The 27,071-nt window shown below is 41.4% G+C and overlaps 1 protein-coding gene across 1 annotated transcript in view; it reads right to left on the reverse strand.

Annotated features, from left to right (window-relative positions):
- CALCR (calcitonin receptor) overlaps positions 1 to 27,071 on the reverse strand; it is a 178,992-nt gene that overhangs the window by 22,673 nt on the left and 129,248 nt on the right. Inside the window, exons 6-7 of the mRNA XM_075049378.1 lie at positions 22,886 to 22,977; positions 15,831 to 15,957 (exon numbers count right to left, since the gene is read on the reverse strand). Of these exons, the coding sequence (XP_074905479.1) occupies positions 15,831 to 15,957; positions 22,886 to 22,977 (219 nt within the window). The remainder of the gene's footprint in view (positions 1 to 15,830; positions 15,958 to 22,885; positions 22,978 to 27,071) is intronic.

Below are 27,071 nucleotides of genomic sequence, written 5' to 3' on the forward strand. Positions count from 1 at the left end.
AGGTTTGTTCAGCAATCCCATCTGAGCCAGAGTCACTTACTCTTTAAACTGCACCCAGCTCTGAACTGACTCCTTCAGGAAGGGCAAGTGCTGTTGGCAGTGGAGATTTTTTTGGTAGAGTACCAGGTATACTCTCTTTGTGAGAAGACAGCTTTAGTTTATTTTGACCAAATAAGAAAGCGACACATGGAGCTAAACAGAGGGGGTGAAGGTGGGAAGTGGCACCTGCCTACAGTTCAGATGAGGTTGCAGACATAGACCTTGACAAGAGACTGTGGCTTCGAGACGCCGGGAAGCGGTGGGCAGATGGTGGAGGGAAGCGTGTCATGCCCACTACCAGAGAGCCAGCTGGTGCAGGACAACGTTGTTTCTTTTCTGAGAGGATCGCATGTCCACCTGCCTCCTTGGAGAGGGCAATTTGGTCCTCCACATGGGCTTCCATGCCACCAGCACCCAGGAGGGCCAGGAGGAGTGGGAGGACATTGCTGCGCCAGCAGAGACCCACTGTTCTTGGGAGAGCTCCACATGCTACTTGGAAATTTGAAGTCACAGCAGTGATGGCAAAGTGACAGTTGTCATCTGTGGCCACAGGAAAATACTCCTTACCCTTAACTTCTCCAGATGTCTTCCAAGCTGGAAAACAAGCCCTTATCTGGGCTGTAAGAGATGTCTTTAGGATTTACTTGTCTATTTAAAGGGACACTTTGGCAGTTCAGCAGATAGAGGACTGCATGTTCTGCATCCATCTGGACTGCCCCTCTGGACCAGAAAAGCTTGTTAGCCACTCAGTGCACCACCTTCTGTTGCTGAAAAACATTCCCAAAGCAATTGCCCAAACATATGCATTTAGTTCTGTTTCAATATTTGCAGTGAAGCTTGATGATCATGAAAATATAGGATTATTGATAGGTTAGGATATAGGATTCTGACAGGATTAACTTGAAGGACTGATTTTTATTTTTGGTGATTCATTTTTTCTGCTCACCACACAGGGCAAAGCAGACAGTCACATCTTTTTTCCACACCCATCTGAACAGCTCTTACAAAGTATGCCCAAAAAGGGTTGTAGAGTGGCTTGAAAAGGTTAAAAAAACAAAAAAAAAGAAGAAGGAAGAAGTATTTTCTCCTTTTTCTGTTGGCAAATGTGTTCATTAAGGTTCTTAAATCATCCTTGGACTGTTTTTCACAGGTCTGGGTCAATATGTTTCTTGGCTTGTTCCCTTGCCCATGCTCAATGCAGCCTCCCAGCTGGTGGCTGGCCTTTCTCCCTTCTCCCCTTATCGATCATCCATCCCCTCAACGGCTGCCTTGACTGATAGGCGCTTCCCAAAGGCTGCATATCCATTCAGGTGGCACCATCCCTGACATCAGCCAGCTATCCTGGCCTGTCAAAAGTCAGCAAGCTTTCTGAGGCATTACAGCAGTTTTCCAGACAGGTTCGATAAAATCCACTGTGTCCCAGGTTTGGGCTGGGCCAGCCGCACACTGCCCTGTGGGGATCTCCTCAGAGGAGCTGCAGGTCAGGGGCTTGACCCGAGAGCTGCAGGTATCGTTTCCCCGACGGCTCCAGTGGGAGCGACTTGGGGTGCCTGCAGGTTGGACACAAGCTGGTTCTGCTCCTGCCCATGCCAAAGTTGCCCCAGCTTTCCATCCAGGCACTGGGGCTCTGGGAATGGTCTCATGCGGCAGCCCGGCAGCTGGAGGGGAGCAGAGCACGGCCGGTGAGTTCTGCAACAAAATCCACAGTATGTTGTCAAACCTGGCATTTTAACTTAATGCTTCCACCATTTCATATCACTGAACTGAAAGGGAGATGACTACAGAGCATCCTTGCTTCTCTTTGCCAGCTGTTTGCACTGTTCACCAAACCTCGTAGCAGAGACTGACTAAACATACTTTCCATTTGAACTAAGTCAGTCTCTGCTGGAACTTTTATCTGTAGCTCAAACCAATGCACACATAGAAAGCACACTGCCTGAGAACTACATACCTAAACTTCATTTACTTCATTTCCTCAACATTTCTTTCTTTCCTGTACCCTCCATGTGAACTATCATTTGTGGCTTTAAAAATGAAATCATATACCTCTCTTTTAGGGTAATGGCCATGCAGACAGCTCATGACTCCGTTGAGGAATTTAATCACTTCCTATGCGGTGATTTAAAGAAGTAAGAATACCATTGGCAAAGCATGAAGGATGGGTATGATTAGTACTTAGATCCATATCACATTAATTTGAGAATGAATCTGAAAATGTTAGCATAAAGAGTTTAAGCACAACAGTGCATTGAGATGAATTACATTAAATTCATATTAATCAAACTACAGCAAAAATCAGGCTTTGCTTTGGGTGAGCTAACAAATGCAGCACACTTCATCTGTGGCTACCTGATGCAGCGGAACTATTTTGCTACAATAAAAAGAGAGTGTTTTTCTTAGGTCAGAGCAGGTAAAAAAGAACCTGTTACTGATGAGAACTGGATTCATGCACGATACAAATAAAGCATGGCAAATGTAACCAACATCTCTGTGCACATTAGTCTTAGCTGGGAAAATTGCAGAACTAGGAAGTTTTATGAGGTGTTTATTCTCACAGAAACAGGTAAAATTAAACTGCAAGATGATACAGAAGCAAATCTTCCACCACTTCCATGCTTGATAACTGGTTGTTAACTTTGAGATAAAAAACATGCCTAGAGGTTTTGTCTTCTGCTGAAGTCAAATATGTTTTGTTGCAAGTTCTTTGAGGCAGAGGGTCTATCCTTGTGTCTTGTACAATATGCAGCACACTCAAATCCAGGACTCAAAGGTTTATCACAGCACCTTCACTCTATGAAGGAGAGTAAAATGTCATAAGCTTTCAGTCTATGGGTGTGCAGGTGACTGAAGCTAGTGGGTTTTAATTCATGAGCAGGGCAGGCTGAGAGGAAATATCTGGTTGGTTCTAGTGGAGCCCAGCAACTGTTGCTCAGGCTGATATGCCTGTCTCCTAAACAAAGGAATAAGCAAGTGCTGCTCTTTTCGACAGCCTGGAGACAGATGGCATTGCACTGCACAGGTTTGTGGCTATGCAGCAAGTAAAAGTGTGATACAATTACCAGGAAAGCCAGGTAAGCACCTAAGAAAGCAGCTCCTTTGTGGCTGTGGGAGGACGGCCAAGAATGAACCCTTTTTTTGGCAGAATGCAGCCTGGCAAGAAACTCGATCTGTGGGCAAGGAGGCTGCCTCCTGCTACTTGTTCTTGCTGCACTGATGAACACAAAAGCTGAGGAAAGTTCTTTACAGCTCTGCAGGAGAGCACCTGAGAAAAAAATCTCCTTTATTATTAACTTTCCTTCCTCGTGAAAGCAACCTGCAATGGTCTTAAATTCTGGCTAACTGGTCAGGGGCAAAAGGGGTCAATAGGAACACAATCAGTCATATTCTCCTCTCTTGCAAATCCTGCTAAGAGTCATGTAACTCTTGTGAACACTTCAGCTGCAATATGTAATGAAAGAACTTCAGAAGGATTCTGGAACCATTTCACAGAGAAGAAATAAAATAATTTATTATCCTTTTACAAGAAGGAACTACAACTGGTGTCTATGATGTTTTGCAGGATATATTGGTGTATTATAAATACTGTTAATGTTCCAGTCCTGTCAAAGGAATCCCAAAGGTCCATCTGCCTACACAGGACCCTGCAATTGCACAGTAATGTAATGGGCATGTCAATCTCCTTGGCTAATCCAGCAGCCTCTCATCATGTGTACTTGTTATTTCTCTGTTAAGGCTCTTCTTGGTTATTGGTTAATAGCTTACAGACAGAAAGCTGCAGCATTAATTACCATCACTACCCATTAGGGCAAATCAAACCAAAACACTCAGACTACATAAACCCCAGAATACTATCTTCAGCAATAATAACAAAATGTAATATGACATAAACTGCTAATTGTTTTTGAGCAGGTCTTCCTAGTAATTCAGTCAGAGTAAAAGGACTGACTCAGTTTTGGCCTAGGAAAGTTGTACAGATTCCTGTGTGTCCTCGTTCTGGCAATGCTTTCCTGCGTGAAGGGACACAGGCTGGCAAGTTAGGAGGTCCGTGTTTCACACCAGTCCTTGCCAGCTCCAGAGAGCCTGCCCTATGGAAAGCAAGGGTGGGATAGCCCCTCAGTATGCATAATGAAACCTCTCTTTTCAAATGCTCACTGTCCATTGAAATGCCTCCAACTGACATTTCAAATGAATTGTTAAGAATAGGCCAATCAAGGTTATTGATATTAAACCAAGCCAGCTATATGGGCCATCACTACAGCTGTGCACTTCTTTGTTTAAAGGGAAATAAACATTTTTTACTTTGTTAGTCTGGTTTCTCTTCACGTCCGTGAACCTCCCCAGTGCATGGCAGTGAAGGACCCTCCTCGAGGAGAGTTTGTACTGCTTGCCACAGAGACCAGACATGATTTATTCAAATTCAGTTTGAAGGCAATACAATATATTCTCAGACATTCTTAACTTAGCATTTTGAAGGAGTAGCTTGAAGTTTGATTACTGATCTGCCTTACATGTTTGTTTGTTTGGGTTTTTTTCTGGCTATTAGAACACTATTCTATGAAAATATTCTTAAATTCAAAGTATCAATATGTTACACAAATAAGCAGTAAAAGGGCTTTCCAAAGCAAGCGAGTGCTAAGTGTTGTAGCTATAAATCACTGGCTATCAGAACGTTGTACCATTATACAATATATCTACTATGAGTCATCCATTAAATTGTGTTCCAGTCAGAAACCTGGCACACAGGAGCTTGGGCTAAGATTAATGTTTTAATATACTTTTAAACCATTTACAGAACAAAATGTACACAGTTGCTCAGAGGGATCCTAGGTTTTGTGTTACAAGAAAGCAAAATATGAAATTAAGCAACGGGGGATATTTTTAACAGCATCTGTGTCCATGCCTATGCTATAGCTGAGCAGCCAGCCCAGAATTAGGCATCCTGGACAGGACTTGATATGGCTACATCTGCACATCCCTGAGTCCCAGCTGCTGCAGCTATTGCTCTCCCTGGGCCGCGGCTTTGAACTCCGCAGGGTGCCATGCCGGGCTGAGCTCCCGCGGGCTTCCCGTGGCACATCCAGCACTGGCTCCTCGCCCACGGGGTGCAGCGTGGTAAAGCGTCAGGCAAGGTGCGAGGCAGAGCAAAATGCAGCCTTGTCATGCCCAATTGGTTTTATTAGATTGGTGTCTGAGCTGGGGTTGCTGGAGGGAGGCAGCTTTTCAGGAAGGCATCGTAAGTATGAGCCTGACTGACACAGGAGGGCACAGAGGCTGTCAGAGAGGGGCCCCGAGGAAGAAAAAACAGGGGCAGTTGGGGTAGCCTAAAAAAATACTACAGGAACTACTCGACCTGCTCTTCATTTGGACTGGGAAGAGAATCAGAGTGGTCACAAGATTTGCTGCCATCTTCTCCCAGTGGTGGGAGGTAATCCCCAATGAAAAGGGGTAAGAGAAGAGCTTCAGTTATTCCAGGCACCTCTCCTCCACCATCATACCTGAGCAAGAGTCACTGGGCACAGGAGGATGGGACAAGGCAGAGGTTACTCAAACATATATTCATGCAGTGCCTTGGCTGATTCTGCAGCCATACCTGAGCTCTGGGCATGTTGTCATGCCTTGAGCGAGGCTAGTTTAAGCCTACATGGAGTATATCTAACAGCTGACTGTACTTATGCTTACATTTGAGGTATAAGAAGTAGACCCTCAAAAGCATTTCCTAGGGACTAGGTACACATATAGCTTTGATGACATGGATATGACACTCCATGATTCAGTTAAATACCCCAGGGATTTTCTAATGGTATGACCGGGATTTGTGAGACTAAATATAGACACCTAAGCTGTCTCTCCTGTAGTCAAAAGATAATGAATCAATAGAGGTGATGGAGATCACAGCAAAAACTATCACATCCTAAAGGATATATCTAAAATAAGTCAGATGGATAGTGCCCCGAATGTGCATTTGTCTATCTTTAGCTATAAAAAGAGCGTGGGGCTACTAGCTCAGCTGTATGTATCTGCAAAACAGGTGTTCAAATGTAAGACATACCTGACCTTAAATGTCTATTGGTGTTTTAGCTCTCTAGATGCACTCAGACTCTGCTCCACTGTCTTTTCTGGGGTGACCTGCTGCCAGGGGTAGCCTCCAACCCTTTAAAGGACCTTGGGCCAAGGGGACACCAGGAAATAAAAAAAACCCAGTCAGTTGCGTATATGTAACCATAAGCTATTCAGATGTGAAATGGTGAGGAAAGGAGCTTAATCATCCCAATAACTGACTTATTATTGGTTGATAGCTCATTCTGCCAACTAAAGTTAAAGGTCATAGACATAACTAGCCCAAGCCTCTTGCCTTTTTCCTCCTGCTGAAAGCCATTACTGTTTCTTCTCCCATACTCTTACCCCATGTGCTTGGCTGTCATCTGTAAAGACACTTTCATGCCCTTTCATTTATTTGTCTTTTGTTTCAGGCTACTTCTGTTTGGTCTTAAATACCTTCAGGAGGAGCTCATGACTGAAAATGGACAATAATACTGGTCTGCACAGCAGTCACTGAGGGACAATGAAATAGCATGGATGGTATTCATCTTGCCTAACCTGGATGTCTGACTTCACGGTACAGATGTGTAGACTGAAGTAGTCCCTGGAAAGGAATGCGCACACTGCATTTAATTCACCTGACCTGTTTCAGCCACCAACATTAGAGCGAGGTGGATGGTCTCTCAGACTCAGACACAGCTGCCTGCACTGGCAGCACTGCCATTTAATTAGACAAATCCCAGTAAGGAAAATAGCAGTGGCAGCACGGTATCAGGGAGAATATCATATTTTGGAAACATTATGGTACTGTCCTTCAGAGAGGAATTCCTTTTGGAAATGTCCATCTTTTGAGGGAATTTGAAAAATGTACTTTCTGGCCAATTCAGACTCAAATTTCTTAGGTTTTAGGTAGACCCTTTTAAGGGCACGTGGTAAGGAAAACTTGGGGAAGAACTTCAAGTTTGATTTGAATTACCTTGAATTAGTAGTTTCTTCTACAACAGCCAGGTTTCTAAACATAATTGCTTTATATTCCCAGAGAAATATCAAAACCTAAGCTGTTCAAATGCTCTATTTATTTGGGAGGCCTTGTGTAGGAAGCACGGGAGCAGGAGTTCATTAGAGGGTGCCATGTCCATACAGCGTAGCACAGAATCCACCAAAAAGGCAACTGTTAGCATTTGCAATTGTTGATCTGACATTTAAGAAGAAGGCACTACTTGACATTTTTCCATGTCTGTGTTTTTACCTTTCAGTCTCTCAGATGCACAGGAGACACTGCAATTGATAGAAATTTATGGTCACCCATGTCTCACCCTACATTTTTAGGCCATCTTCACTCTGTAATTACAAACCTCCCCCATTTCTTGAGGAAAACCAAAGGGAAAAATGATAAAAAGCCTCAGTAAAACATGTGAGAATTGAATTAGTGTCAGAACTCCATCAAGCACAACTCCATACCGTGAAAGACTAACAGCCTTGCAGGGATTGCTACAGCTCCGTTCTGAGAGTAAAATAAGTACACCTTTCTTGAGCAGCAGTTCTGGAGGCATGTCATGAATTTTAGCAAATCTGGAGTGGATTCACTCATTTTGCACATACAGTCAGTGTGTGCTTTGCTATGACAACCTCATATAAAAACCCCAGTGGCTGCAAATGTACACTATGGCCAAACAGGAGAATTGCAGTCGATGACAGCAAGACTGGGGATGCTGATGTTTTGCTGATTTTGAAAACAGCTGTGCTGGGAGTGCTCACTTCTCACTGCCACAATGGCAGAGCTTCAGGGTCCAGAGTTGGTGCAGGTGGACAATGATCAGGCAGAATGGCAGGTTAGATCAGACTTTTGACAGAGACATTTAAATCTGCAGTTTGGCCTGCGTGCTGGATATTTACCTTCCATCCTTGCTGTGGCTGAGAGTGCAGGTCTTCCTCACCTGAGCAGAAAAGATGCAGCCTGAAAACCTGATGCCTGCAGCTTCAGGACAATGCATTTTGCAGTACAAAGTCCTTTCTGGAATTAAATGTCTGGAGGAAATGGTACTCTGACTCCTAAATAAGAGGCTGCATGTAGGGAACACACTGCCGAAATACCATCCACAGGATCTGATAGAGCCTGGGTTATTTTGACACAAAATACCTTGGGACTAGGCTACATGAAAGCTGTCACTACTCCTGTTGTGATGTTGCAACAGTTTTGAGAAACCTGAGCCTACTAATAGATACTGCTTTAGAAGAAGAGCAAGCAACTGAAATGTAGACAGAATAATTCCTGAGGAAAGTAAGATGAGGAAATCTGTCCCCAAATAAATATTTATTCTTAGAGTCTTAAACCTCTTTTTTCCCCCTCCTGATGACAGCTGTTAATTTGATGGTGCCTTCCCATGGAGAAAGCAACCATAATAACGTTGTTGAGAAAGCTCAGATCTTTTTCAGAGATGGTGACTGACTGACTTCTTGCAGCCCAGATTCAGTTGTTCTGCATAAACCACAAATACTCTTCACAGAAGTGTCATTTATGAATGCTGTGAATGTCCTTTAATCATCCATACTTCATATTCTGGGCATGGCACGCCACATCAGATCAGTGAATCTGACACCACCAGGATTACATGGTGCTTTGTTTCCTCCATTACTCTGAGAGTTTTGAGAATATAAACAAGAATATAAAGACCTTGGGAAAAATGATGGGAATTACTGCTCTGTTTCATGCCATTTAGACCCTGACAGATCTGTCTTAAAATGAATGCAGATATTATTCCAGCCTGAAAATTTGTGAGAATTGTTTGAATATGGCTGGTTCTGAATTCACAACATCCTTTAGTCTGCATTAATCTCATTGAACCTCGTGGGAGTGGGAAGATTTGATCTTTCCTAGGATGGAAGAAGAGATTCTGATTTACATCTGAATTACTTCAGTGTTACGCCAGTGCAATCCAGTGATTTCAATGAGGGTAAAACTGGTGCAGCACAGTCCTGGCAGTGCCCCTGAGCTTACTGCTGGGAGAAACTTCATTTGCAAATGATTCACCAGCATCAAACTCATCCTCTTGAAGGCAAACACATGCTCCTGAACTGAAGTCACAGTCATTCCCTGCCTCCAAGGAAGGTCACACTGCCCTTTGCTCACAGGCATAGGACGCTGTTAGTGATCCCATGCTGGCTGCTCCTGGGTGCCAGAGCTGGAGAGCAGAAGATCCTGTTCCTGTGCATCCTGCACAGTACTGCTCCATTTTCCTTGTCCCTGCAGCTTAGCAGGGCTGGACAGGACTGGTGAGGGGAAGTCTAGACAGCAAATGCAGCTAGGAAGCAAAAAATTGTACCAAGAAGTGCAATTCTGCTGATACTAGAGAAATGCAATGGCAGCAGGAGCACTGTCCTCTCCATGTGTCAGTTCTCTTTTGTGGATGAAGGCATAGGCAGACAGAGCAGGAATTTCTTTTCCCTATCACCTCCTGAGGTGACCCCCCTGTAGACACATGCACATCAGGGACTGTGCTTGCTTGCACCTCTCAGGCTCAGACATCACAGCTATGAACCTCAGAAATGTGATATGGTACTTTGTAGTCCAATTCAGAAATGCCTCTTCGCTGGGACAGGTTCTCTCTAAACCTGAGCATTAGAGCCAAGCCTTCCTGTTCTCCCTCTCTTTCTATTGGTTTCCCAATTAGCAGTGGCATCCTTTTTGGTGTTTTTAAAAAAGAAAAAGTTAAATGGATCTTAGAAGGATGTTAGTGACTTCACTGGTTCCTATTTCAAAAGATAGTTTGTGACTCTCCTGTCCTGGTATAGCATTTCCTATGTCAGGAAAGAACTCGTGCCACTCGAACACTCACTCTTCTTCTCTGCTTTACTAGTGAAAGCTAATGACAAGACAGGCAGCTGTCACAGGGGAAATGGGAAGGATGGGAGATGCGAGCTTGTCTTCATGTACCTGCTCAGGCAAAGGAAAACTAATGGGATTTGCAGATGCCAAAAATTATTCTGGGGCACCTGCGAAGTCCAAAGCACAGCCCCAGTCCTTTGCTTGTAGATGATGAATTAAAGGGTTTGGTTCACTTTCCCACAACCGGCACTTTTGCTCCCTGTTTTACTTTGAAGCTGAACAAAAATTGCCAGAATTTCATCACTGAACATGGTGTGGTGAGACACAAAAATGGTAGAAAAACTTTGACTTCAAAAGAGCTTGGCATGAGTGTAACTGGAGACTGACTTTGGCCCTCTTTGACTTACACAAAAGCAAGTAACACATTTTATTCTCCCCAGGTCAACCTTGCTGACCCAATTTGTCCTAGTGAAGTCAATGCACAAATATAATCTGCAAATGTACAAAATTTGCACAATTTGTAAATTCACAAACATACTATGGGCCCGGTCTCACCAAGCCTCATTCCTATACCCGAAGCAGCAGAAGGGCAATGTTTTAAACAGCCAGTTGGACCCTTTGTTAGATGAAGAGCTCCTAGGCAAGATGATGACAGCTTTCACAAGAACACCGACCCTCTTCTAGCATAGAAGATAATACACTAGAAGATTTGGGACACGTGACCGCTAGGCATTGGCTAGTAATTCTCTATTAAAAGTTTGGTCTTTGATTACTTTCGCATCTAGACAATAGTCTAGAATAGCTTTGAGTCATCTCTTCAGGGCTAAATGGGCTGCAGAGGCCCCTGTAAGTAATGTAGTGGAAGCAGGATGGAGGAACAGATGTACTAAGATGAAAGACTTTGGAGATGCTTTGAGAGTGACAGTAAAGCTCCGGAAATAGTTACATCAATAAAGAATCAAATTATTTAACAAGAACACAGCCTTCTGAAGCTCTACCCTGAGCACAATACATGAAACAACTCAGAGGATCAAAGCACCCTTCGTCTTTGTGGAGTTCCACCTTTGCTGCTTCCAAGGGGGCTGCACCATGAGGACTGCTGGGACTATTGAGGCAAACACAAGTCACGTGGAACAGCAGTTTTGCCATTTATCTTCATTGTTACCAACTATGAGCCTCTCATTTGAGGAAAACATGTTTTAAAAACCCCCAGGCTCTGCCAGGCTACATCAGAAGGAACTGAAAGCAACAAGAGATGACAAGGTAACATTTATATGGTAAAAAGTCCTAACATTGATACTGTTCCTGAAATGCTGTGAATCTCCTTTGTTTTCTTGGCTCTCATTCCATTCCCTCCCTATTCCTTTAAGAACAGGGGAAGTCACCAGTATCGTAACCTCATAAATCACAGTAACTACCCTTTATACACTCCTCATCTGCCCCCACAGCTCAATGTTTTATTTCTACTGTTTTAGTGTGATAGGGAGGAAAACCTAATACACTTGGGCAGTCATGGTTTTCACTTGAATTTGTCAATGGTGAGATTATTTATAGTGTTCTAGTGTCCATGAGGATACTAGATTTTTTAATATTACTACTACCATGGCCTTGTTTTGAAGAGTGTAATGCTAGTGTACACCAGCTTTTGTGCTCTTCTTCTCACTTTCTCTTTGTCTCACTAATAATGCTGAGTGGGAAGCAGCTTAGTGGTTTCTCCTGAAGGTTTGCCTTCTACCAGGAGATGGGTTTCAGGCAGTACAATTAAACCAAGTGCCCTTTTTCACCCCTCTTCATGCCTGCAGTTATAGAAACTTTAGCAATATGCTTGGGAAAGGGAAGGGACTATGTGCTCTTGTCAGAGACGGAGAGTGCATGCTGCACCATCAGCTAGAATGGTAAACGGGCTAAGGATCTTTAAAGTATGTCTACATCTACACAAGGAGGCAAAAACAAGCTTCAGCCTATCACACCCAATGTTCAAGAGCTGAGCAAGTTACAGATACTGCCAGTGGAAAGGAGACTTTGCCAGGCTCAGCCCAGCCCACGCCCAACCTGTCCTTGCTGTGAAAATGAAATCATGGTGTTTGTAATAAAACATGGATTGCTTTGGGTTCTCCCTTACCAGCTCTGCTGCTGTACCCATGTACAGATTATTTATACATTAAGGCATAAATAAGCTGTGTGGCAGAGAGCTGGGACTTGACAGTGAGATTGGAGCATGCCTGAATGGATGCTGGGTCCTTACTCTCTGATACCATAGCCAAGCATGAGACCCCACGCAGGGCTCCCAGGAGCTACCAGGGGAGCACTGGCCCTTGCTATGGACTCTAAAACTGCAATTGAAATAAAAAATTTCACACCATATAACACCAGAAGCAAGGGTGAAACTACCACATGAAAGGTGAAGAGGCTATAGAAGAGCCTGGAGAAAGAAGAGAACAGATATCTCCACTAGAACAGGAAAGTGATAAAAATACAGTAAGATCTCTTAAAGCTTTTCTGAAAGAGGTTCTAATTACTGAGCCATCACTGATTTGTAACCAAACTTAGTCCCATCTACAAACATATTTATATTGGTGCCCATGGAGCTGATCAATTATTCAGTTTCTCATTAGCAGAGCTATCCCTTCAGTCATTAGCTGTGTCTTCCTTTACCCCCATCAGTACTGAATATTAAAATTACTAGCCTTGTAGAATACAAAAAATGAAAAATACAGATCTGATGTGCAAGATTGTATTAACAGATTAGGCAGCAAGAGTTTCATTTCTATTTCCAGGGTTTTTAATGGAGAACATAATGTGCTGTTCACAGATCACCATTCTTCTGTGGGACAGTCTCATTTAAGAAGGTGATAGAAGATACCCCTTCCTATAAAATGTGTTCCAGTAATAGTGTAATTGATGCAGTTGCTACTTCAGATACAACATGCAAAAAATTAGCTCATGTAACATTTTTCAGTACATGTAAATAAGTGTTCATACACATGTCCTATTTATTTTTGTTCAATGTCTCTGAAACTTCTTCATTGCTTCTTCATTTCTTGTATGGCCACCTGGGCTCACATCTTTCTCTTCAATCATTTCAGATCCAGATAAATCAGAGAGAGAGAAAGAGAGAGAGAGAGAATTATATAACCAGAAAGCAGGAAAAAATGAGATAAAAAAGCAAATCAAGATGTATCAAAAAAGCAGCTTGACTTACCATTTTACATGAGCAGAATGATCACCAAAGTGTTTAACTCTGTGCAGCAAACTATATGTGAGTAAGCATGCAGTACATCCTCTCCTCATGTAAATGATGCTTTGGATTGTCTCACATCTTTTGTGTCTGGATCACAGGAAGAATGTGCGTGTCTTGGTGTTAGAGATGAATTTCCTTTCTTGCTCCTCCTGTGTTTTCTCTTTGTTATTTAACAGAACCTTCTTTCTTCTCTCAAAATTATATGGATTTGTTGATATCTTCATAAATAAGTATTCACTGTAAGTATTTTCCCATGGCATTGCATATTTAAAATCTATTGTGAAACTTTAGGCAGGGAAAAAAAAGCTGGAGCTATTGGGGTGGAAACACATTTATTATTTTGCAGAGTAATTACCACCAACTTCATCTCTGTATATGGACACTACATAAGGGATATCTGTGACTGTTTGAAATTCCTTCTACACACTTCCCTATTTCTGTATATATCAGAGGTAGGAGGCACACACACAAGAGCCTGTCAAGCTCAGAAGATGCATAGGTGGAAAGTGGATAAATGCAGCAAACTACAGGAAGTCGGAAGTAGTCATCTTAAGATGGACTTAAAAAAACAGAGGGTGCGGTAGGGACAGAAAAAAACAAGCTATAAAGCCTTCATTTGCTCTGTTAATCGACATTAAAATAAAAATACTATGGGAATCTACCTGGTAGGATAAGTAAATTTTTAACGTAAATCCTTTAAGTCTTCATGTACTCATATTGAGACTACATGTAATTTCATCACGTGTTAAAAACTTGCCCCTGGCTGTTCATTTTCTTTTCCCAGTCATGTATTTACAAGTTTATTATGTTACTAAAATAACAGAATACACTTCCTAGTAATGTTGGGAGACTGAACATATTAACAGGTCACCTCACCTATTTTTTTCTGGTTTTTTTTTTTTTTTTTTTTTTAAGGAAGGGAAATCTAGAACATGAGGCAGGATTAAGCAGTGAGTGTACTCTTATCCAATATTTGACTGCAGAATGAAAATGGGAGACCCCAGGTCTTCTGGCCCCAAGTTTTGCACCTTGCCTCTAGACAGCAGTTCTCTGCTGACTCAAAGACATGTGAATCTGGTTTGGAAGAAGAAAGCGCAAAACAAAGACTTTGTTCATCAAAGCATGTGCTTAGCTAACTAGCTGCAGCCAGGCTTGCTAACACAGCTGTATTCGGTAACATCAGCGGAAGGACACCGCTTGGGCGATTTCTGTGACTGTATTCAGCACTAAGGTGCCTCTTCATATTCAGGCCAGAGACCTGAAAGCTGACTGCATGCATGAACCTCTGCACTGCTCTGGGGCTCCACGGCCTCCAAAGGTAACCGCTTATTTAATTTCTGTACTGTCTGTTGCCATAGCAATGGAAGTTGGGGGTTTTCATCGGGTGATGCTCAGCGTGCCGGTACCTGTCCTGTGGGTATGTGGGTCTACCAAAGCCTCTGAGAGCTTTGTCATTGACTTCACTGGGGTCAAGATTTCAGTCCAAATAAAGGTCCAGCCCAAAGGCACTAGATACAGTTTTTTAATGAAATCTTAAAGCATAAGAGCACTCGCCATGGCCTCAACTTTTAGTTTAAAGCACTTCAGAAAATTTACTTTTGCTGTCAGAAGGTACCGCTTTTAACCCTGGGGCAATGATCTTACTTCAATTTAGGTGCCTGATATCATCTGCCAGCTTTTTATCTTCAAATATCAAGTGTATTTTCATTGCATCTCTTGCACAGGCTACGTACATATGATGCTATGCAATAAGGAGAAACAAAATATGTGATTTTTTAATTATTTTTCTGCTCTTCTATTTTTTAATCTCCAGATGGTCCCTGGGACTGGTGATGTTTTCTTTAGTCTATATATTTCCTGCTTTAATTAGCTTACTTAACCAGTAAACTTTAATTAGCTTACTTAACCAGCACACATTTGAGACACACATGATCAGATAATATCAGGTGCTAATGTTTAATTGCTCTCACAAAATTAGAAGCAGATAAATGGTTGAACTGTAATTGAATGATCTTATTAGAAGACAAGCCGATCAGTGTTGTGACATAACTTGAGAGATTCCCAGGCTTGCATTAATTTCACATCAGCCGGGGCTGCTGTAACGACAGCGAGCACAATGCAGTTGCTCTGTTAGAGAGCAAGATCAGAGCTGTGTGACTGAGATCTGCCATACTTATTTATCAGGCGAGGGGCTGGCACAATTTGTGTCACTAAGAGCAGTGAAGCAAGCTATGGTTTGATTTACCACCTCCTAAGAAAAAAAATGCAGCAAACAGACCTTTTGGGGCAGTATTTTGAAAAAAAAGTTGTCTCTCTCTCCATCCCTGCCCCTCCCTACCATGTGTGCTTGTGGGAAAGGACACGCGGCCACCAAGGGCACCTGCCCCTTCAGGGGCTTTGCTGGGAAAAGTCAGGTAGTGCTGAGAGAGGTGGGGATCTGACACATGTTTGTATGCATGGGCTGGCTGGAGCAAGTCTGAGGCTGCTTCTTGTACCAAATTCAAAGATTTCTATTGCTCCGTGAAAGATCCGAGTAAGGTTGAGTGAAGTTCTCAGAATCTGCACCCTTCATGTGTGTTTTACCAGATGGCTAACGTTAACTGGTGAATGGGAATGTCTGGTTTTGGCATGGCCGTAGCAATTTTACTTGGGTGTTAAGATGGAGAGGAGTCATGCAGTACTTACAGGATCCCTTTTTACAAGGCCAGGGTTAGGCACAACAGCAATGAGATGGGCAATTGTAAACATGGAGTTCAGCACGTAAGAAAAAAACAAATTCTTATGCAGTGTTATCCTTTGACAGCTGAGGCTCCTGAAAAATATGTAGCACACATCGTAAATTAGTATTTTTCTTCTGATGTCACTTTAACGAGCTCTTTCTGGCAACAGTCTCTCAAGAATGCCTTTTGGCAAGGCATAATCGGAAAATACATGCCTTACATTGCAGTCATAACCTCTGACAAATTTTTGGTTTTGTTTTTACACCTGTTTAGCACCACATGCTTTTTAGACCACGCTGTAAAGAGCCATCCGGCTACATTCTCAGCCCTTGATGCCTTTCTTTATTTCATGGTAATCGAGATATTAAGTGGTGAAGCAGAACCCTGAGAATTATTAGATGCGCATGATACAAGTAATGAACATCAGGAGTACTGCTTTATAAGTAACTGTTCCCCAGAGACTCAGGGAATTTCTCAAATATTCAGATGAAAATTATTTGTTACTGTAGGAATTAGTGGTGAGACAGGATGGGAAATTTGGGCAGGAATCTCCTTAAATTACAGGGAGATTTGGGTTGGTATCCTGAATGTTTCTAACTCCAGCTGAGATCCCAAACCAGAAGAGGCTGTTTTCCTGCTTAGAAGGAGCAACAATCTTTTCCGAATGACTGATTTGGGGGAGGGTAGGATTTCTGCTATTGTGCGTAGCAGAATTTCACAAGAGAAGTTTGCAGAATTCTTGTGAAACCAAATCATGACTGCAGTTTCAGACCTGAACCGTGTCCCCTTTCTAATTCATGCCCAAATCCTCATGCCACCTCCTCCGCTACCCTTGATGCAGGGAACAACATCCCTGTGGCGCTCCATGCCCCGGAGCACAGCCCGGGGCTGGCAGGAGGTGATTGCAGAAAGGCAATCATGGAGTTGTTAGATAATGCTGTGATGTCTGTATTCAGTGATCACTGAGAGCAAGCAGGCAAAACTGGTAGATAAAAAACAGCTAAGAAGAGCAAGTATTGCTGTCTCGCTGAGGTAAGCTTCCCCCCTTGGCACTAGGAGTCTTCTGCAGTCTGGAACAGAGCACAGGCTGCGACTTTCTGATGCTTTGCATGTGGATGTCAATGCAGAATGCACTTTCTTTAAAAACAGAGATCTAATCTAACCAACTGAACTCTTTTCTGCTAATTTTGCTTGTTTGTTTATGTATTTATTTTCCCTTTATAGCTCCTTGGTCACCTACCACTTATTCTTAGTTCTCCATACACCTATTTTCTGAGTCATTGGATGGAATTCTTCCTTTAGCTTGAGGTCATCTTTCTGGTTATGGTCATCATCATCCTGCAATGCTCATCACTTTTGCTGACCTCCTTATTTAACCAAGACACCTTCTTTGGTTCAGGATGTCCATGAGATGTAGGTCCCGGGGGCTAGGAATGAGAATATCTCCTTACACTTGCCCTGATTTCATATTCTTCCTTTAGTATCAGATATTGGCAACTGATGAGCACCAGATATGGAGCCAGGTGCGGTTTCAGTTTGCTGCACTTGGCCACAGAAATGTAGACTCTTGTCTCTCCAGCTGCCTGTCTACATGGGTACCGGTACAGAGACAGTCCTTTGTGAAAATCTCTGCCAGGTACACATGCCTCCACTCCCATTTCTGTCCTTCCTTACTGCTCCGCTTGACTTTTGCCACTCTTACTCCTTTATTAGTTTGGACTGTCCTTCACTGCATGTTGCCTTCACCTGCTGTCCAAGCTCCTTTCCCTGCCTGCTCTTCTCTCTTAGTTTTACTCCTGCATTGCTCTGCTCCTTTCCTCTCAGTGCTCCCCACCTTTTTCCTTGACTTCAGCTTTCACGTTAAAGGCCCACCTAGATCATTAAGCGTATATTTCCATACCCTCACTTTTTAATTTGACCTTCAGTGTGTGCCTTCAAAATGGCGTCAGCACCTGCCTGACTCATCCCACACCGAGAGGAAAACATTTTAGCAAAACCAAAACCCTTACTTGATTCATCCTCTCTTCTGGTTTTGACAAACATCTGTAATCTTCTCCTTCTCTGACCTCTCTTAGCTCTCTTTCTGGCCCTCTTTCTGATTTCCTAACCATTCCTTCATGGTGTTTTTGAAGGCTCCTTGTCACCCCCCCCCCCCCCCCCAACTTTCTATATGCTCCCTACTTCACTTCATTAATCAGTATGCAAGAAGGCATCACTAATCCAGTTACCTGTGTTGAAAAATTGTGAGTTTTTTGTGTTACTATGCCTCTATCAATTGTGTCTCAGAGTTTCAGAGTCTCCTATGTTTCTCGTGGTTCCCCTACGTTTCACATTTATTCTATGTCTCCTACATTTCCTTTGGCAGAGATAGGTTCTCCTATCTACTCAGGGATTCACCCTTACTTTTGCGTTCCTATCCCCACTTCTATATTGCATCTACAATATTTTGACTTCCAAGGAGTTTTTAGCATTATTTTCTTCATGAATCTCTCATTTCTTCTCATTCATGAATACTGAGAATACTGACTTTCACCACCAGCCATTTTCCATCTCCTACCCACTTGTTTAATTTTCAAATTATTTTCATGCTTTCTACCATGCTCTCCCTTACCCCTGGGGAAGACTCCCAACAAACTTCCACAAATTATTTTTCCACCCATTATCCTTCTTCAACTCCCCCTTTAAAAGCCTTGGCAACAAGTAGACTGCAGGTGCATTCACAACACACCATCTATTATTCTGGCAAATCTAGACTTATTGTACTTCCCATCTGTCTTTATACAAATGTCTTTGTTTTAATAATTCAACTGGAAGTGATTTGGAGCTAGGAGTCCCTTTTCTCTTGTGTATTTTATCGTATAAGATAATGGGGTCTCAGTTTGCAATTATAAAAGTATCACATTAATGTGATCATGCACGTAACTGTTAGACACTACTTTATGAATAGTCTGTCTCCTGTTATGAGTTAGTATTGCTTAGTGATGCTCATCACTACTGATTCAGTATTCCCTTCCGAAAGTACTGCAACATCTGTGATGCCAGATCATTATGAATCTTGATACCCAAAACTGAAAGGAAAATAAAGCTCTGCCAGGAAAGGCTTATATGTGGGAAACAGCAACCTCTGCAAGCCATTTGTTGCTGCCTCTACAGTCAAAGGCTATTTTACAGTCCTGAAATAATCTCCTGCTATCTGATTGACTGTCTGATTGACAGCTCGCGTTCTGTTGAAGGTCAAATAATCTATTGCTGTCATAGCCAGATGATAGAGAACAACTGAAGGTAACATGAACCCTGCGCCCATACAGGTTTATTCTCACTTTCTTATGATTGTAGTTTGGTTTCGTCTTTGTCCTCCCAATTTGCAGTGTTTTGTTTTAATTCTTTCTCTACTTCTTCCTGTAACCTTTGTGTCATGGATTAGTCATGGAAGGGGAAGGAGAAGTGGAGGAGGAAAGAGAGGAGGAGGTGTGTTACTGTCTGGAAGGCTGCTGCAAAGATGAGTCTTTCAGCGCGGCCTGGGACCGGTCAGGATTGTGCGTTGTCCATGACTCAGAGCTAAGAGTGAGTCAGCCCGATCCTGCCTCGCTCGCTGCAGGGAATCACCTTCCTCATTCATTTTGGGCAGCCAATTTAACCAGAACCTGTCTTTACTGTCCCAAAGAACTCTGAAGCCTGGGTATAGGATTCCAAATCAGATTAAATTGTGTTCTTCCCAGTTTTCTCAAAGCATTACTGTGTCTGTGGTTTTGTCCTCCTCATCTTTACTTAGATGGGAAGGGAATTCATCAGTTCATTGGGCAGTTTCTAGCTATCTCTGTATCTGATTACTGCACATTATCACAGTCACTCATCAAACTGCCTCTCTGGAAATTAGCAGAATTCATAACATGTATTTGGGATCAACCTATTTTGAGCTTGTAATCTTACAGACTCTTTCAGTCTATACAAAGTCCAACTATTTCATTTTTGTATGTTTCCTAGACTCACTCTTGGTGGTGGTGATGTTGGGGGCTTGTTCTTTTACTACCCTTCCTGTTTGACAGTTGAGGCAGAGACATCTAATTGTATAGCCCTAGGATTTATGCCAGCTTCTTCTGGCCGCTCAATTTACTAAGCATACCCTTTTCAAGCCCATATGGACACCCTCATCCATGGTGTACCATTCCAGGGACCTGCAGCAGATGAAGTAACCAGGGACAAGCTTTGCATAATGTTACTAAGGAAATTACTGCTAGGAGGCACACAACCTGAGCATATCCATAGATATGTAGTACGCATAGATGAAAATTGAGACCAGAAATAGGCTAAGGTGCCTCATGTAAGATTTAGTTTAAATAATACAGGGACTCTGAGGCTAGAACTGATTTAAGCACTGGCACAAGGTATCTGGGGTTTTGTGGAGCACCTTTACTGCAGAGTTTTAGAGCAAGGCAACCATCCCTTGTGCACTAGAGGTAGGGGTTCTTTTTATTCCCAAATTTATGCAATTACTGTGCATGTGTAAGCTGGAATTCTGTGTTTGCTATGTGCTGATGGATTCTACAAATCTTCATATGTGCATTTGTGGCCAAAAAACCACATCTCAGAAACACAGATAATGAAGTTGATGATATCACACAATCTAGCATGTAAAGTTTGTCACATTGCATTGAAGTTTTTCACTTATGCTGTGGAATATTAAATCTATCAATTCCAAGACACTTAACAAATGCCAGTTAGTTTAGACACTTAAAAAGTCTGTACTAAAAGAGTCATGGTAACTGTTTAAAACTAAATGGTCATGATAGAAAATGCACTAGCTGTGCTTCATTATGATTCCTTGGCCTTACAGGTGACAAAAAGGAATAGCTGAATGTTTACAGAAATACTCTTTGTTTTAAGTTAAGCCTGCAAGATAAAGGAATAGAAAAAATGACCAATTTTTCCCTTTTCAGACTTGGAAATTTCAGTGTGAAGAACTGCTTTGGAAAATAAAGGTTCTACGGAGAACTAATCCTGGTCTTTTTGAAAATAAGGCATATATACATTCATGATTTGGCATGAGTGGGAAGGTATTAATTTAGAACCTGCTCATAATTCACAGTTACTATTTTGGTCACTAAGATCTGAAAAAACGCAATTGATGTGTTTGTTAAATTTGAGTTGGGAGATTTGAGGGCTTCTTTTTGGCTTTCATTTTTCTAGAAACATCAACCAAATAAAACCAAATGATAAATTCTGACCTGTATACAAAAGTCATGCTCTCTATCTGCCTGCTGGAAAGATAATTAATGCCTAGAAGTATTCTACACTTCTGGATTGCAAATATGTCTTTGAGCTGCTGAAATAGTTTGATGAATACACAAAAGAATATAATTTATGTTTCTATGAGGATGACGATAAAGAAACAAAAAATTGTATTTTGGATGCTCATCAAGGGCTCAAATCTGTTGACATTCATGTAGAAATAAGCTTACTAATACTCTCACACAGGCCTATTTGTGTTCTGGCACAATTTAGTTTGAAATAATTTCTTGCAGGCTAAATTACAACCTTGAAACAGTATACTCTTACAATGACAACAGTGATGGACTTTTAGTTACTGCAGGTTGCCATTAGTGTCCAACTATTCTTTCTTAAAATCTGTAAAGAAGCTTGTGAAGAAAAAAAGATTTTTTTGTGTTCCCTTTTCCTTGTATTCTTGACTGCTCAAAGAATACTGCATTCTTTGAAGAGTTTGGGGTTTTTCTCTATTCTTGAATGAGGTAAGTTTTTTGGCAATAAAAGTCTTACTTTGTTTCCCAGTGAGCAGTGTGGGGAATACTCCTTTGTATCCTTGGAAACCTTTATCCAGGTACATTTGGAAAACTTTACCTGGCCTTTTAGATTATCTTGCAGTTGTCTCCATATATACTTTATTGATGGTGAGCATTTATCTCTGGTCATGAACTGATGGTCTGGCTATCTGCTTGCAAGTAACTGATGTGCATTTGCTGACATCAGTAAGATTGGGTCATTATACTGGATGTATCATTCTGTTTCATCAAAGTATCTGTGAATGGACATTACAACCCTGATTTCTGAGTGTGCTATCAGTAGGGGAAGTTTGCAGTTTACAGTAATGTTACAAAAGTGAAATACCTTAAAAAAATTGCTGAAAGAGCTAGGAGAATATAGCTTATGCAAGTCATTATAGCTCTGGATGTATAATAGCTCAGGATCTTGTCCATTGTTTATTCTTGAATGTTTTCCTCAGGGCCTTTGATGTCTTCTAGTGCTTACCATTTCCCTGAGCTGAAAACTGAAGGCTGTTCCCAAACAGCCCTTCACTACTGATTGCGACTGAAGCTGTGACTGCCTGTCTGACAGCAAATCTGAGCGCCCTCTGCTCCTTCACTGCAGACACATTATAATAAATGGTGTGCAGACAGGTTCACTAAAGGATAAGATTTAAATGCTCTAGTTAAGTTGCCATACAGTAGCTGCAGTGCTTTCAGTGAATCTCAATTTAGTCTCCTTTAAAGTTCTGATATAGGACATCACTGTTTTTCCTTTTAATAATGGTGACAGGCTACTCACTAGTGTCAGATTCACTTTAGTGCTGAGTCCTGTAAGCACCTACTCAAGTCAATAGCTCAGTCCTTCAGCACCAGATGAAGGTACTCCTGTTCTTCAGGAGCTGGGGGCTCCAAGCCAATGCCCTGTGTAGTCACTGCACCTGCCCAGGGGCTGGACATACCCTTCAAGGAACAATAGGCAACTGGTAAATGAAGGGCCCTACCGCACCCCCAGTTACGCCATTTCCCTATGGGCTGCACTTTTACACCACTATTGATAAATCTAACAGCATGATCTTGGCTATGCACTGCATGTCCCATTGGTGAAAAGACCCTATGCTGAGACTTTTTTACCAGGATTATATAAAAAGGCACTCAGAAGAGCTGTTCCTCACTGCCATGTCTCCTTCCAATCTTTTCTTTGGTTACCACTTGAGATCCCTCAGGGAAAGAGGAGAGAATGTCTGTAAGAAACACTTACTTGAAATAGAAGAAAATTGCCAAGGAAATCAAGAGGGATGTTATAGACAAAGCATGGCCAACGATCGCCATATAATAAAGTATGAACGCCATCTGCAATTTAACAAAAAAAAAAAAAGGCAAACATGAACAATTTGCAGGCACTCCCTTTTTTTTTCTCATAGAGGAATAATCTACAAAATCACCCCCCCATTTTGTATTTCTTTTCTTTCAAAGGTTCTTTTTCAATATACTTTTAATATCAGCAGTCTATTAAATAGCATGACTCATGGTCTAAAGACGAGATAAGTGTTTCTTAGATGAGTTGATCTGTTTCTGCTGCGCTGAAGTAACTGGTGACATCTCTGCTCACACTATGTGTAACTAACTTTCCCGAGCTCTAGGAGAGCACAGCAGACATAACACATTCGGATTTTCAAAAGTCCGTGACAAGTTTCCACACAAAAAAAGTTGTTAAAGGAAATAGGTTGCCACAGGACTGGTAGAAAGCTTTTATTGTTTTTAAGCAGCTTAAACAACAGGGAGAAAAATCTTAATTGTCACTTTTGGAGATAAGTCAGTGGTTAGGTGCCCTCAGGACTGGTATCAGGGCTGGCTTTTTGTTCAACATATTCATCAGTAACCTGATGCAGAGAAATCTCTAAGTTTCCAGGTGATACTTAGGTCTTCCAGGTAATAGTGAGGGACTACAGAAGGGCCTCACATAACTGAGGGGACAAGAAGATGCCATATGAGCTTTAATACAGAAAAAAGTGGGAGGATACACCTAGGGACAAATGATCTAAACCCTGCCTACACAATGCTGAACTCAGAACTAGAAACCGCACTCAGGAAGGAGATTTTGGAATCACCCTGGCCAATTATCAGAATCACTGGCTTAGTGTGTAATGACAGCCAAAATGCCAACAAAATGTTGGATATCATCAGGAAAGGCACTGAGGGTAGAACATCCTTGTGCCTCTGCTTCAAATTTTCATAGCACATCTTAAATGCATGTGTGTTTCTTGTCTCCACACCTTACAGACACGGCAGAGCTAGGAAAGGTGGAAAGAAAGCAACTAAAATGACTGAGGTAGAGTAGCTGTGCTATGACTAGTGGGTACAAATGCTGGGATTCTCCCCTTTGGAAAGAATTCAGAGGGGAATGACGATTAAGGCCTACAGAGTCATGAAAGCAGCAGATGAGATCAAAATTATCCTCAACTCCTACCACACTAGAACAGCACAGCCTGAGACACATTCTGGTTCACACTGGTGTGCACCTTGCTATTGGGCAACTAGATGGTCTTACAGTGCTGTGAAGCCAGTATGCACGAACAGATAATTGGGCTTTCACTTTGACTAATGTCAGTGAAATCTAAGATAGGCCTATCCATGTTTTGTATGCCAATAGTAAAACAAAATCACAGGACAGCACCTGGGCTGCAGAATGCTGCGGTATTTAAATGTCATACTTTGGTCTCAGCCAAGCTCTTAAGCATCATCCAGCTGTCAGAAGACTGCAGGAGGCTAAATGGCATGCCAGGCTTCACCATTGCCTTCTTTTCTGAAAGCACTAAGATAGTATCAGCCTGTCCTGAAAAAAAGACTAGATAGCAGACCTTAGTTCCTCTGCTGGGTTTATTTTCTTTTCAGCTCCACTTCGTTCATTTTTCTGTTACGTGTGAGCAATTTTCCTTTTTTTCAACAATTAGATGAATTGCTTTCTGTAGCCCTAAGTTTTGCCACTCACATTTTTGTGGTGTTTCCAAGTAATTTTAAACTTTCATTTGAAAACAAATATGAATAAAATTTAGAAAACAAAGCCATTCCTCTTAGCAAAGGTGCACATCTTCTTATTTAGTTTGTTCTTCAGTCATTTTACAACTTTGGAATCAGTTCCTGCTTTCATTAACCTGGGTGGTGGTGGCCTGATTCAAATTTAAGCCAAAGCCACATTTACACCATCCTGACCATGTAGAACAGACATGATCTGAGTGTAAATATCATTCACCAAATTGTGGATATCTATGCATATTTACTGCAAATATCCTAGGTCTCCTAGTTTTCCTTCACAAAGACTAACCACAACATTGCTAGCAAGCGCAAATGCTTGACAACTTGTTCTGAAGCACCAGCAACCCCAGAGAGGGAAGAGCAAAGTGCAGAGAAGAGACAACTTTCTGAATAGAGAGTAGCGGGAGAGGTTTACACCTGTGTGCATGTGACATTTCTGCCGCTCCATACTAAGTGGTTGCTGTGGTTTTTCACGATATTAGACTGATATAATTTTTAAACCTGAATTTAATTTACAGATTAACTGTTCAAAAATATGTTGTTGTGCTGCCTATCCCGTATCCAACCCTGAGCCTGAAACACCTAGAAGTAGGAAAGGCTTCCAGATAGCTACATGCAAGTACATGTGCACCCCAGAGGACTCTTGGTTATTCCAACTATCTACCTTTCAGCGTACAACTGCTAAATCAGTTTAACTGTATATCTGGGACTCAGCAATAGCAATTTTGATTACTCCATGTAAACTTGCTATGGTAACTGCTCAAAAAAAGCTTTCCAAATACAACAACAAAGACAGATCAGAATGGACTGAACCATCAGCTAACAAAGCATATGGTCTACCGCCACATTTTAAAGAACTGGCTACAGTTTGGGTTTTTTTAAGTGATCTGCCTCAAAAGTATAGCATGTTGGTATTTCCAGTTAACTTCAACAAATAATGAACTGTTTTATTAATTTCTGCACTCCTTGAACTGGCAATCTGTCATGTCCGTTCTGATATATAGGACTTATAACACACTGACTCACCAAATTTTTAGCTTATGCAGATTTTGTCATCCTGGGCTTAGAAAACTTGTAAAAGAAACACTTAAATGTTCTTTTTTTTGTCCCTCTAGAATTCTTCACTTGAGGAAACAGAATTCTTGAATAGGAATACCTCCTACTCAGTTAATTATATTATCCGTAGGTACATGGAAATAGTCTACAAATGAAGCATACTCTTGTTTTTGAAGACTTGGATTAAAGGTCATAATCTAACTTGGCATTTCTGTAAAGATAGATTCTTTCTGCATTTTCCATTATTTTTTGTTTCAGAAGAATCTCGATGTACGTATAATTTTCCTTTGTGTTCTATCTGCACTTTGCTTGAATCATGTTCAAAATTGTTCTTCTGGAAACATGGATAATAGGTAACAGAACTACATTTTTTGCCTCCCTACATGCGCCAACATCTGGAAAAATTATATTTTTATGGTGCTTCCATTTAATGCCTCTGTGATCTCAGAATGTTACTATTATTCTCTCTTTGTCACATAGGTGAGCCGATTTTACCATGATGGTTCCTCATGCCGCAAAAACTTTTAGAATTCACCTCCTGCCTAGTCCAGTAGACTCTTCCAAGGCCCTTTAGGCTGGATCATTACTAAGTATAACCACATACTGTTTTTTGGCTGCATAAAAAAAGATCCTCCAATACAAACCCCAAATCAAATCACTTTTTGACTCTTTTCCTTCCACAATTCCAAATAGTCACAAATTATTCTGTCATAAATCTGTAATCAGATTTTCCTGGAGCTCCACTCACATTTGAGAAATATGTTTATTTTCATGAGCTTCCCTAACTTAATTTTTTTTAAGCTTTTCTCAGATTTCTCTCTCCTTGTTTCTTTTGGTGCTTTTATATTTAGTTCTCCTCTTTCAGCTTAGCAACTTGATTTTGGAAATATTAATGCAAATGCTTAATTCATTATTGTAAATAGTCTCAACGACTTCAGTCAAACTGTTAAAGTTAAATGTGTCCAGGCTTGTAGGATTTTCTGGATTAATGGTACCTTCATAAATATTTCTTTTCAAAGGGAGCAAGTACAGGGTGATATTCTTTGTTTAAGAAAAATAATTTTAGCTTACATTAATATTTTTAGCCCTGCAGAGAAGACATCAACAGCTTGGAAGATACTTGTTACAGAAAGCAAAATTGAAATTCTAAAGGATCATTTTATAACTGTTGGACAATCAGGGAAAATCATAGGAATTAAAGAATGCATTTGAAAAATACTGCAAAACTTGTCACATGAATTGCTACTAAATTATCCACCCCATAGCAAACCTATATTTAGGTTTGAGCACTCATCAAATAATTTTAATAAGCTAAAATCATGAGGACAATGCTATTCAATTCTGGTGCAACAAAT

The sequence above is a fragment of the Buteo buteo genome, chromosome 2 (genome assembly GCF_964188355.1).
Source record: "Buteo buteo chromosome 2, bButBut1.hap1.1, whole genome shotgun sequence".
NCBI classification, from domain to species: Eukaryota; Metazoa; Chordata; class Aves; order Accipitriformes; family Accipitridae; genus Buteo; species Buteo buteo.